At 38.5% G+C, this 13,053-nt stretch overlaps 1 protein-coding gene across 1 annotated transcript; it reads left to right on the forward strand.

Annotated features, from left to right (window-relative positions):
* The first annotated feature begins 1,733 nt into the window (after window positions 1–1,733).
* Window positions 1,734–3,380, forward strand: LOC107828819 (3-oxo-Delta(4,5)-steroid 5-beta-reductase-like). Its single transcript, XM_016656201.2, has one exon. It carries the CDS (start codon window positions 2,084–2,086, stop codon window positions 3,215–3,217), a length of 1,134 nt encoding a protein of 377 aa, XP_016511687.1. The 5' UTR covers window positions 1,734–2,083; the 3' UTR covers window positions 3,218–3,380.
* The last annotated feature ends 9,673 nt before the right edge of the window (window positions 3,381–13,053 follow it).

Genomic DNA, 13,053 nt, shown 5'->3' on the forward strand with positions numbered 1-13,053 from the left:
CAAAAAGATTCAGTCAGAAGGAGGGAATTGACTACAATGAGATTTTCTCTCCAGTCGTGAAGCATAGCTCAATTCACGTGCTACTAGCATTGGTTGCCCAATTTGACTTGGAGCTTCAACAGCTTGATGTCAAAACTACTTTCTTACACGGTGATCTAGAAGAGACAATCTATATGGATCAGCCTGAAGGTTTCCTAGCTGAGGGAAAAGAAGATCATGTATGCCAACTAAAGAAGTCTTTGTATGGTTTGAAGCAATCCCCTAGACAATGGTACAAGAGGTTTGATGCATTCATGACTACACATGAATTCTCAAGGAGTGCATTTGATAGCTGTGTGTATCACAAGAAGATGTCTGGTAACTCAATGATTTATTTACTGTTGTATGTTGATGATATGCTTATTACTGCTAACAACATTACAAAGATAAATACTTTGAAGAAACTGTTGAGTAAGGAATTTGACATGAAGGTTTTAGGAGCTGCAAAGAAAATCCTTGGTATGGAGATTTCAAGAGAAGACGGTGTTGTACATCTTTCGCATAAGAGGTATATTAAAAGGGTTCTCAAGAGATTCAATATGCATACGTGCAAACCTGTAAGTACACCATTAGCTCCTCATTTTAAAATTTCAGAGTTACAAATGCCTCAGTCCGAGGATGAGGTGGAGCATATGTCAAAGATTCTTTATGCCAGTGCAGTTGGTAGCATTATGTATGTTATGGTATGCACACGTCCAGATATTGCTCAATCTGTAAGTGTGGTAATAGATACATGTCCAGCCCAGGAAAGAGGCATTGGGAAGCTGTCAAGTGAATATTGAGATATCTCAAATGAGCTTCTGGTGTTGGTCTGACCTTTCAAAAAAGTGGTAGAGGTATTTCAATTCTCAGTTATGTAGATTCTGACTATGCAGGAGATCTTGACAGAAGAAGGTCCACATCTGGATACATCTTTACCCTCGTTGGCAGTGTCGTTAGTTGGAAGTCGACTCTGCAGTCGATTGTCGCTTTGTCTACGACAGAAGCAGAATACATGGCAGCAGCGGAGGCGGTGAAGGAAGCTATCTGGTTGAAAGGTTTAGTAGCGGAATTGAGTTTGGTTCAGCTGGAATCAACTCTTAGATGTGATAGTCAGAGTGCTATTCATCTAATGAAAAATCAGAGATTTCATGAGCGCACTAAACACATTGATGTCAGATTTCATTTTATTCGAGATGTTGTTGAAGAGGGAACTATCAAGGCCGTGAAGGTTATCACAGACGATAATGTTACAGATATGTTGACCAAGATAGTCTCACTTGCTAAGTTTGCACACTGCAAGGACTTGGCGGGGGTGTGCATCAACTTATGCAACTCCGAAGAGAACAATTGTTAGGTGGAGGTGGTATGTTCAACAATGGTTTGATTCTTCTTGTTTCTTACAACGGGGTTGCCCAGTAAGCTTAGAAGTTTTGGCCAGAGTTGTTCACACACACGCTCGAAACGCAAACCAAGGTGGAGAATGAAGGTGTTGGTTTATGTTTAGTCAACAATGGCATGCCAATTGGAAGAGTTGGTGGAAAGAGTTGGTGGAAAGAGTTGGTGTGGATGCTAGGAGGAAGCTTCCTCCTTTGATGTCACCCATGACATCAAGAGGAGGTAGTTTGATGTCACCAATGACATCAACAGGAAGTTTTTACCTCTATAAATAGATGCACTCCTTCATTTGTAGAGACCATCCCAAAAATAATACAACAGATTGTAGTGCGTAGAGAGTTAAGAGAGAAATTCTCTTAAGTGTAATTGGGAACTCTCCCCTTCCTTTGTTAATATTAAAAAGGCAACTGTTCTCTGGTGGACGTAGGATTATTTTGATCCGAACCACGTTAAATCTTGTGTTCTTTCTTTTACGTTTCCGCTAACAGTAATCTCTACCTTACCCATATTACCACGAAAATACCGTCCCATTTGACAATTCTTTAACATCTATCCATAAGCTTTTGAAAAGTCACAGTTTATAAGCACTTCCTATGTACATTATAACATTTCATTTGACTCGTGATATGAACGAGGAGTGTTGAGACCCAAGGGATCAAAAAAAGAGATGGCTGTCCAAAGAGAAGAAAGTAGTCCAGCTGAATATGTTGCTGTCATCTGTGGAGTAACGGGGCTAGTGGGAAAGGAGCTAGCCAATCAGCTTCTCTCAACATCTAAATGGAAGGTATACGGCATATGTCGAAGGCCAGAAAAAATAAGCACATCCCAAAATCCACGTTACCATTTCATTTCTTGTGATCTCCTAAACACCTCGGAAACCCAAAAAAAGCTATCTTCATTGGTTGATGCAACTCATATATTTTGGGTGACTTGGGCAAGCCAATTTCCTCTAGATACTCCACAGATTTGTGAGCAAAACAAAAGCATGATGAATAATGTCTTGAATGCTATCCTCCCAAGAGCTAAAGCACTCAAACATATTTCTCTACAGACAGGAACCAAGCATTACGTCTCATTACAAAAGACATATTGTTCTAGTACAAAACAAGTTTGTTATTACGACGAACAATGTCCCAGAGATGATTCTGAGTATAACTTCTATTATGCACTGGAGGACTTGCTCAAGGTGAAATTAAGAGGAAAAATAGCATGGTCTGTCCACAGACCAGGTTTGATCATAGGCAGTTCTCATAGGACAACTTTTAATTTTATGGGAAGTTTGTGTGTCTATGGAACAATTTGTAAACATTTGAATCTGCCTTTTGTATTTGGTGGGAAAAAGGAATGTTGGGAAGAAATGTGGGTGGATGGATCAGATGCTAGGCTTGTTGCTCAGCAGCATATTTGGTCAGCCACCAATGAAACATTTTATTCCACAGATGGCCAAGCTTTTAATGCGATAAATGGCTCAAACTTTACGTGGAAAGAGATTTGGCCTGCTATTGGCTTAAAATTTGGGGTCACAGTTCCTGAAAACATGTTCGATCCAAATTTTAGAATCACCGAATTCATGGCAAACAAGGAACAAGTGTGGAATGAAATTGTCACGAAAAATGACCTGGTTCATGCCCAGATGGAGGAGATAGCAAATTCCAAATTCCTAGACGTTCTCTTTAGTTGCCCCAAGATTTTATGTACAAGAGATAAAGCAGATCGACTTGGATTCACAACGAGGTATCATATGTTGGATTCAATTTTACATTGGGTTGATGTTATGAGACAAGAAAAGCTTATCCCGTAACATAGAAATAGAATTTAGGTACACTGATAATCTAAGAGATTTTTGCATGATCGGTGTAGTTTTAATGTTTTATCACTTGTAATAGGTTATTTCTTATGTTTTGCAGGTATTAATTCATATTTTATATAAAAAGTTAATTATAATGGACTATTAAGTAATTAATTTGGGAGTGTAAAATCTTTTTATATACATATATAGAGTAGTATTTTTGTTATATATGATCCAATAAATATTTTCCTTGGAATATTCAGGCCTTATCATGGACCCTCTTTGTCTTCATTTCGTGACAACATATTGTATGGAATTTCGGTACTTGATAAAAAATATTTAATCCCTCGCTTGTGCCACATAATGTCATATTGTTTTTGGCTTATTTTAAGTAATTTTTAACTTACTTTTAGTAGTTTTTGACTTTGCCAAACATTGAAAAAAGCTAAAAAACTGATTTGACCAGCTTAAAAGCCATCCAAACACCTTGATATTCATAATTATTAAGGGGTCGTTTGGTATGAGGTATAAGAAGGTATAAGGGTGGTATAAAAATTTAATACCACCTTAATACTCTGTTTGGTTAGCAAACCAGGTATAAGTTATCCCGGTGTTAATTTTAACACTGGGATAACTTATACCTTATAGAAGGTGGGGTAATTAGTACCGGTATAACTTATACCTTCTTCTTAGAAATTATGCAATTGTCATTATTAATACAACATACCAAACAATGAATAAACAACAATCTCAGCATAACTAATCTCAGCATAACTTATTCCAATATAACTTATATCGGTATAACTTATACCGATATAAATCGTATTCCAACCAAACGACCCTTAACTATTCAATGTATCAAAATGGTAAATATTTGAAACAACCATGATATGCTTCACTCGCCTAGATGCCCAGTAACCATTTTATAGTTAAATTTACCAGGTTCCATTCTCATATGCATTCCTCTCATTTCCTAATGGATTTCTTGTTATTTGTAGTTTTTTTTACATTCCATCTTGACGATTGAACCATGGGCCGGGTTTGAGAAATGTTTGTTTATTCTAAGCCTTTCGAAGATTTGAATAAACATGTCATGTATTATCCATCTCCTATAGAAATTCCACCAACTCTGACGTTTCTAACTTAATCCTATAGTATGATGCATTTGAAATTTATTAAAGTCGCTCTGCCAGTAAGTTTTAATATATATAAACAATTCGATATTCTACTTTCGCAGTTTATATTTTAAACAAATGGCATATGTTGTGGGGCCTAATTATAGTGGACTTTCGTAAATTAATGCACTTGTGATTCGTGAAGAAGCACTACTAAAATTCAAACCCGACATAACCCTTAAAGCAAGCAACGTTTCTTGCAATTTTTGTTGCCAAATTTAATGGCCTCTACAAGATTTGAAGTAGCAAATATTAAAAGCTGAAAAAAACATTATGGAGATAACGCAAACCACACACAAGGTACACAATCCTTTCTTTCAAATATGTACATCTTATAAGAAAGGGGTGACAAATCAGTGTGTTATAATGGTATATGTAGTGGTCATAAATAACACGTCATCGACACGTGCTTGACCTACTAGCGAGGGTGAACCTTTTCTCTTCAAGGCTCAACGTCTGTCTTCAATTCTTCTTACGAACAATTCTTCAGACGATCAACTCCCCGTGCGAGCGGCTCAACACTAGCTATTCGATAATATCGGTTTCCACGATCGAAAGCTCGTTTCTAGACCGTTTGTTATGGTATGATCGGGAACAAGGATACAAACATGATACACGTCGGATTAGCACCCTTAGCGAGGATGATTTTCATAATCGAATCTTCCTTACATTTATACTATTAGAGTTTTTGGGAAGAGATCCCATATAAATAGAAAAAAGAGAGCGAAGAGGGGCACTTGAAACTCATTTTGTAATAACAATACTTTGAAAAAGATTTACTCTTCATTCAATACAACATTTTACGTTACTTTTCATTTCACTAAGATTCTCGTCAGATCCGAGGAATCCTCAACTATTTGAGGATCTATCATTCAATCATTGTCAGGTGAAAGGTTCTTTTGTCCCACCTCTTGGTGGTTAAATTATTCCCTTTTACATAAGTGTCATTATGTTGTCATTCATTGAATATCATACACATGGTTGCTAATCTTGATAATAAAAGGCATTTATCACATAGTATCATTATTTTCTTCAAAATCGTCTTCCAACTACTTTTCTGATATCAAGATCTGAAGAAGTCATTCTTAATAAATATTAACCTATGTTTAACTGAAATTAATTATTTGAACCAAGATTTATGTTTTTGGGCCAAACAATTTGGCGCTGTCTGTGGAGATTTCCTAGTTAAATTCTTAGTTTCTTCTAGATCTGCAACTAACACGAGCCATTAACATTACGGAAGACAAGTTCTTCTTTCTTTGTGTACACCAATCCCAACATGGCCGGTAACCAAGAAGGAAATACGAGGATAATAAACGACCTCCCGACCAACCTCATGAACATCATCAACGAAAGCTGTGAAACTGTGGACGAAGGCGCAATGCCCAGTACCTCTCCTAGGTGAGGTGGCTCATCACCCCTCACCGCAGCATCACAAAGTCTCGTGGTAAGGGAGCCTCCACATCTATGGAGGAAAAGACGCCCGCAGCTGTAAAAACACTCCTCAAAGCATGGCTAACTGACACGCTGACCAGCATCCTCAACAAGCCCGCTTGAGACACGACTATAACAAACGCAAGGACTTGCATAATATAGCAGGTGGACGAATAGTGCAACCAGCCTTTTGCTCCAACGACAGACATTACTCACAATGTGATTGATAGTGCGGGTGACAACGCCCTTGTGGCCATTCTGAAAAGGAGGAAGAAATAGAGAATGAAAACAAGGCACTCCGAGAATAAATGAAAGAATACCAAGAAAGGGTCGATAAAATATCGGGCTCCCCTAAGCTCTTGGCGAAGAGAGATGCCGGTCGGTTCTTCGAACAACGGTACAGTGGTGACGCCACCCCACATACCATACCAAAAATCTTTAAAATGCTTCCCTATCTCAGGATATATGATGGCACAACCGACCCAGAGGATCATGTGACTCACTATGTCACCGTCGTAAAAGGTAATGACCTTGCCAAAGAACAAGTGTCCTCCATTTTGTTGAAAATTCGACGAAACCCTCACAGGCGGAGCATTAACATGGTATTCACAACTACCTGTGCGCTCTATAGAAACTTTCGAAGAGATGTCCGCTAAATTCGTAACGGCCCATACTGGAGCCAAGAAGGACGAGGCGAGACGGAACAACATATTTTCCATTAAACAGTCTTTGGGAGAGGGAATGAGGGACTTCCTAGCCCAGTTAAACTAAGTAAGGATGAGCCTACCAGACATGTCAGAAGGGATGGCGGTTGCATCTTTTTGGAATGGACTGAGCAGGTATGGTTCAAGGGCAACGAGAAAATTGTTAAGTCGGCTGATGAAGTGCCCCTCCACCACTTAGGATGAAATCCGTAATGCTTATTGCACCGAAGTACGTGCAGACAAGGACGACCTTAATGGGCCCACCCACCGGCTAACCTTAGTACAAGCAGAATCAAGAAAGGATCGAATTGACAATGCTAGAAAAGATCATCCAAATCCACGACCTAATAGGGAGTGACATCAACCATATGCCAGGGCGGCGTGGCGTCCTCTCCCTGCTACGAAGAGGATCCATCCAAATCAAGGACGGGAACTCATCGGAACGACCGAGGTATTGCCCCTACTATCTGCTCATAATTTTTGTGTATCACCCACAGAGATAGTCTACGCTATGGAAAATCATACCCGAACACTAGAAAGTCGGATGCCTTCTATGTGTTCCGCCATGAATGGGGACATAAAACCGAGGGTTGTATCATCGTGAGGCAAGATGTCATAAAAATGTTACAATAGGGCCACCTAAAAGAATTATTAATTGACAGGGGAAGAACCAACTTCGCTAGGGGACGGGAACACTAAGGGACACCAAAACCACCCTCACCGACTCGAACCATCAACATGATCATCGGTGTTAGCCATGACGCTTCCATCAACAACGTGAAGTTCACCACTACCCACAAACTCAAGCTATCAATCACCCACAAGTGATACAATGAACTCGAAGAAAGTATCATCTTCGATAAATCAGATGTCGATGGTTTGACATTTCCTCACAACGATGCCCTCTTTATTACTTTACTTATTTTAGATACTAATGTTAAACGTATTATGATTATGATGAGAGCGGCGCGTGCATTATCCATCCTCGAGTGCTGGCCCAAGTGAGACTCGAAAACAAGATAGTGCCACGCTGCATCACGCTAACTAGTTTTAACAATGTAGTTGAGAAAACATCCAGGGAAATCATGCTCCCCGTTTTAGTCGGTGGCGTGACCCTGAAAACAACATTTCACATTATGGACCAGGACACCGCGTACAACACCATAGTGGGATGACCATGGATACATCCCATGAAGTCCATCCCCTCCAGTTTATACCAAGTCGTCAAATTTTCAACTCTATAGAAGTATTCAGTATAGGGGAGTGGGGAATGCACATCCCCAGAATACTACTGCATCGCTGTAGACAACACGTCTACCTAGCAAAAAAGGGACAAGGAAAAAGAAGCATAATAATTAGCAGGGCCGAGGTCAGAACATGGTGATAATGGAGACAACATCAGAGACCCCGATGTGGTCGAAGCTTCAAAATCAACTATAGATTACCTCGACCCCGTTCAATTGGACTTCAACGACCACAACAAGAAGGCTTACATCGGCTGCAAACTTCAGAAACTAGGTAAATTTTGTCAGTTATAAATAGCTAATGTAGATTTATTTGTTTTCAGCCATGTATATATACCAGGCATTCCAAAGGAAATCATCACGCACAAACTAAACATCCATTCAACATTCTATGAACGCGTAGGTGTACAGTCATACGAATGTTGAATGGATTGTGTTGGTCGCAGTTTCATGTATACTTAAGGAGTAAATAGAGCCTTCCAAAAGGTCCTTGTATTTTATATGTAAGAAGATGTCTATATGTTAATTAAACATTACGTACGAATGGTCTGACAAATCAGAAGCAATATATTGTCCGTATAATGAGGGCTAACTATATACGAATAGTTCAACAAGGTAGCATAATATATAGTTTGCAGAAAGATAAGAATGATTAGACCTAAAGAATTCCATGACTTCCGATACTTACACGTTTGTGTTCACAAAACTGATGGAGACCCACGAAGGTAGTTATGCTCTCAAGTTAAGTAAGGTCGATTATATATGAGGGTCATGTTAAGTGACGATATATGTTACTTAAGGAGTCGTAAACTACAGAATATGATAAGATTAGCAATAAGAACATAAGTTGATAGAGTGTAAATCCCGCAACCCTTGTTAAGTATTGATGAATGGATATATATATGTATAACGAGTAGCGTCACAAGCTATGAATATTATATAGCTATAAGTATAAAGAATCATGTAATCCCCGGCAATGAGTCGTGATGTGAAATAAGGATAGAAGTGCGATTTCAAAATTGTTAGAACGTTCTTTATGGCTAAATAATATAGAATACAAAAGATGACATAGCAAGTGGCTAAGGAATAAGGATTGGTTATTGTAACGAGTTACTCACGAACTTGTATGTTTATGATATGAGTTTATCCATTGATGATTGAATGATGTCTGCATGAGTGATATGAAATGAATATGAATAAGACATGATCCCTACGGATGGTCTATGAACGCGTAGGTATACGGTGAAGCCCTATGGATGGTCTATGAACACATAGGTGCATAATTAATGTTGGTTATGGAAGGTCTTAGTTGCACGCATAGCCAGACCTCAATATTATGAGCCGTACTGACGGCCTACTCAGTCACATCACCTTGGCCGTTCATCAAATGGGTAATGGACATCGTGGGCCCCCCACCCGACAGGGCAAGGTAACGTACGATTACTTTTGGTTTTAACTGACTATTTTCTCTAAATGTGTGGAAGCAGGAGTATTCACCCCAATGCGAGAATAGGAAGTGATCGCCTTTATATGGAAATATATCATATGTCGGTTCGGCCTCCCTAAAGAGATTAGTTGCAACAACATACCCTAATTCACGGGAAAGAATACCGTCAAATTCTTTGAGAAATGGCATATCAAAAGGATCCTCTCGATGTCATACCACCTATAGGTAATTGGCAAGTAGAGTCCTCCAACAAGTCGATCCGAACATCATAAAGGAAAAGCTTGAAGACGCTAAAGGACTATGGCAGGAATTATTACTAGAAGTACTGTGGGCTTATCGAACAACTCTAAAAATGAGCAAAGGAGAGATGCCCTACTATTTGGTCTAAGGGACCGATGCAGTAATTGTCACACCCCAAACCTGAAGAGCGTGGCCGGCACTCAGTGCCATACTCGGCCCAAGCGTACCACTCTGTAATTGTGAATTCTGGAGGGGTAACCCTCAACTAAGGCCGATGAGGCCATATTCTGAATCATTTAAAAATAACGTCTCTCTCATGTGAGAAGTAAACATACCTAAAAGTTGATATATATAAATGTGTAGGTTAACGAAGCTGCCATGAAAATCTACTGATATACAAAATATACTGGACTCGTCTACAAGCCTCTAGAGATAATTGAATTGTATCATGGTTGAGACAGGGCCTTGACCTACCCATCAAACCTGTATATATAAAATGGACTCCAAGGTCTAGACCTGGTAACTCCGAGGAAGTGGAGCTTACCAACCAAGTTGATGTTTGACTTTGTCTACTGGGAGGGTCTGTCCAACTATCTATCAGGACCTGCAGGCATAGTGCAATATCCCTGGCAAAAGGGATGTTTGTACAAAATAATGTATCGAGTATGTAGACAATAAAATAACTGAAAGCTGCAACAAAATTGATAATATAATAACTGAAAGTAACTAGGAGTCAAAGATAATATGAAGATATGCTTACCTGCTGTTACTAGCTCAACTCTCTCAATATAGTAAGTAAAATAATTGTCCAGCCCTATAAGGCTCAGTATGTGTAACTACTCTGCCTTAGTAGGCTCACTCGTAGGTTCTTGGCCATACAAGGCTCTGTATCTCAGCCATTCTATGCTCGTTCATAGGCTCTCGACCACAGTAGGTTCGGTATATAACTTACCATCTGATCAGAGGTTGCCCAATGAGGGCCTGCCCATCGATTATAGCTCGATAGTGGTGAAATATTGATAGACTCTCTGCTCTCTTGGCTGAAAGAAGACAAAATTAAACTGAATATGAAGTCCTGATAAGGGAGAATACTGTAACTTATGAGACTAGGTAAATGTACTCAGGAATATGAACTTCTCTTTATGTCTCATTATCAAACACATGTAGTTAGTAGATCATGCCAAAATGAAGGAAAGGTTTATCCTTAACATACCTTAACCTTGTTGAGTCCTTAATAGCTTCCGAGCAACTCTTCAAACAGCTTAACTCAATCTACCATAGCATAATGAGATTCAAAATCGGTGTTGAGTAAAGGCTTAGTCCGTAACTTAAGCTAGTAGCTCATTTATGTAAATTTGGATAGCATCTCCTCTGTAACAATGGCCTTCTCCAATACTATAAACCAACATCCCAACAACACCAATCAATCTACACAACAACAAATGCACAAACGTCACACACAAAACTGCTATTTAACACGATGATTGACAAGCATAGATTGGAACCAAACCCCAACTCTTTTTCCATTTCCCCTGTACTAACAACACCATCAATAGGTTCAACATATAAACATATAAATTTACATGAAATTCCAACTCTATATCCATCATAAAAGTAACATCAAACAGCCCCACAAGATAAGACAACGACATGAATAACTTCTAGGTATTGTGTGGTTGCCTCTTCTCCTATTTACAACATCATCAACATACTCAACATATTGACAAGCATAACAACAATAAAAACATTATAACCAAGCTCTTCCCTACGATTTCCATCCATATGAATTCATATACACAACTTCAAAATAGTCCAATAAGAGACAACAATTTCTTATACAACTTCAATTTCTATCTTGTAATTCTTTATCCAAATAACTTAACAAACACATAGATAAGATTAATACCAAGAAATAGGGTGTTATACATGCCTTAAATAATATGTAAAAACTCGAACCAAATCTTCCCTTAGCTTACAAGCACCCTTAATCACCTCACAACACCATAGTGACTCTCTTCTTCACTTAGGCTAACTTTTGAGGTCAGGTTTAGGTAAAACACATTTGGATTCGACTTGGAACCCTTGAGAACTATTAGAGAGGTGTTGAGAGAGTTTGGGAACTATCCTTGGTCGAAATTAACAAAACTAAGCCGTCCAAGCCCTTTAAATGTTCAAGGGTCGTCCTTTGCCTAAGTGGGTCCCATTGGGAGCTGCTTTCACTGTCTCAGAAAAATGCAAATATCTCTCTCCTCCAATATTTTATCGACAAACGATTTAATGCATTAGGAACTAGACTTGTAGATATTCAATTTAGTAGGTGGATAATCCCATAATTCCTAGTATTTTGGGAGAAAATCTCCGCTACATTTAACCTAATTTTTAGCACATCTATGAACGTAACTTGTGATGATCTTTGTAAACTTTGTTCCACAATTCGCTTGAATTCAAAACATAACACACGACTATCATATGACTAACATAACTTATAATATAACCTCCTTATCATGTTAAGCACCCTAGTCTCACCCAAAAAGCACATGTTATAATATTCCAAACTTGTCGACTTTTTACAAAACTTATTTTCTTCAATTCGTCTAGCTTCTAAGCCTTTAAACTCTCTTGGTACTTCGTATTCATGATCTTAAGCATTTGTAACATCTAGCATAATGCGATAAACTTACTTTATATAATTTCAAAGACAATCTCATTTATGAGCTTACGTCACTCGATTTACGACATACTCTCACGTACAAAAGCATAGGGTGTAACATCATTCCCCTCTTTGGAACATTCATCCTCAAATGTTGACTAATTCACTTATCAGTCTCATTAACTATATCTCTAACGAATACTTTTATACAATCCTTTCCATCTAGGCAGCTAGTCTGTGAATAAATCCAAAGGACATGGCATTCCCCCCTTTGGGCCTCTTTCTCACACCATGACTTGTGGTCGGAATACTTCCAATCTCGTAACTGTTGCTACCTTATGTCATCCAGCATATACGACTCTGTCTTTGTATATGTGCCTATGTGACTCTTCTATATTTTTTTCCTCCAGCTTTTAGCCAATCTCTAGGCCTCACTATGTGAACATATATAGAACTATGACAAGTTATCCCTCTGGGCATCTATAGGTGTGCTGAAGTTCCTCTCTTGGTACTTAGTTGAACTTACGAATATTGATATACATTGCTTTGTACCCTTGGTTATCTATATGGTTTTACTACATCTAGGTAGGTCATACTATACCATAACTCTTACTTTGATTTATTATTATTGAGGTCCGCTGCCTAAATCCAGGTTACTCCCTCCTGTTTATCCCATATGTATTAATCTATGTCCTTTAATGTTTCCTCATTACCATTCATCTTAAGAATGACAACCTAATTTAATCTCATACGTTGGAACATTTATCCATCTATTATTGATTCACCTTAATGTTGATGTCTTACGTCTCATAAAAGACCATCTAAAGTTATTTACCTGATCCACCTAGGGGCGATATTATACTTTAATAACTGTGTAAGCACGTGATTTTTGCCCTATATGAGAATTACTCCCAAAAAATTCAAAAATAAAATGATTTTTCTTGGTGTGCCATT

Source organism: Nicotiana tabacum, chromosome 10, assembly GCF_000715075.1.
Source record: "Nicotiana tabacum cultivar K326 chromosome 10, ASM71507v2, whole genome shotgun sequence".
In the NCBI taxonomy this organism is placed as follows: domain Eukaryota; kingdom Viridiplantae; phylum Streptophyta; class Magnoliopsida; order Solanales; family Solanaceae; genus Nicotiana; species Nicotiana tabacum.

Bases quoted from the DNA above. Each gene is read 5' to 3' on its own strand.
- LOC107828819 (XM_016656201.2), top strand. From the start codon at position 2,084: ATGGCTGTCCAAAGAGAAGAAAGTAGTCCAGCTGAATATGTTGCTGTC.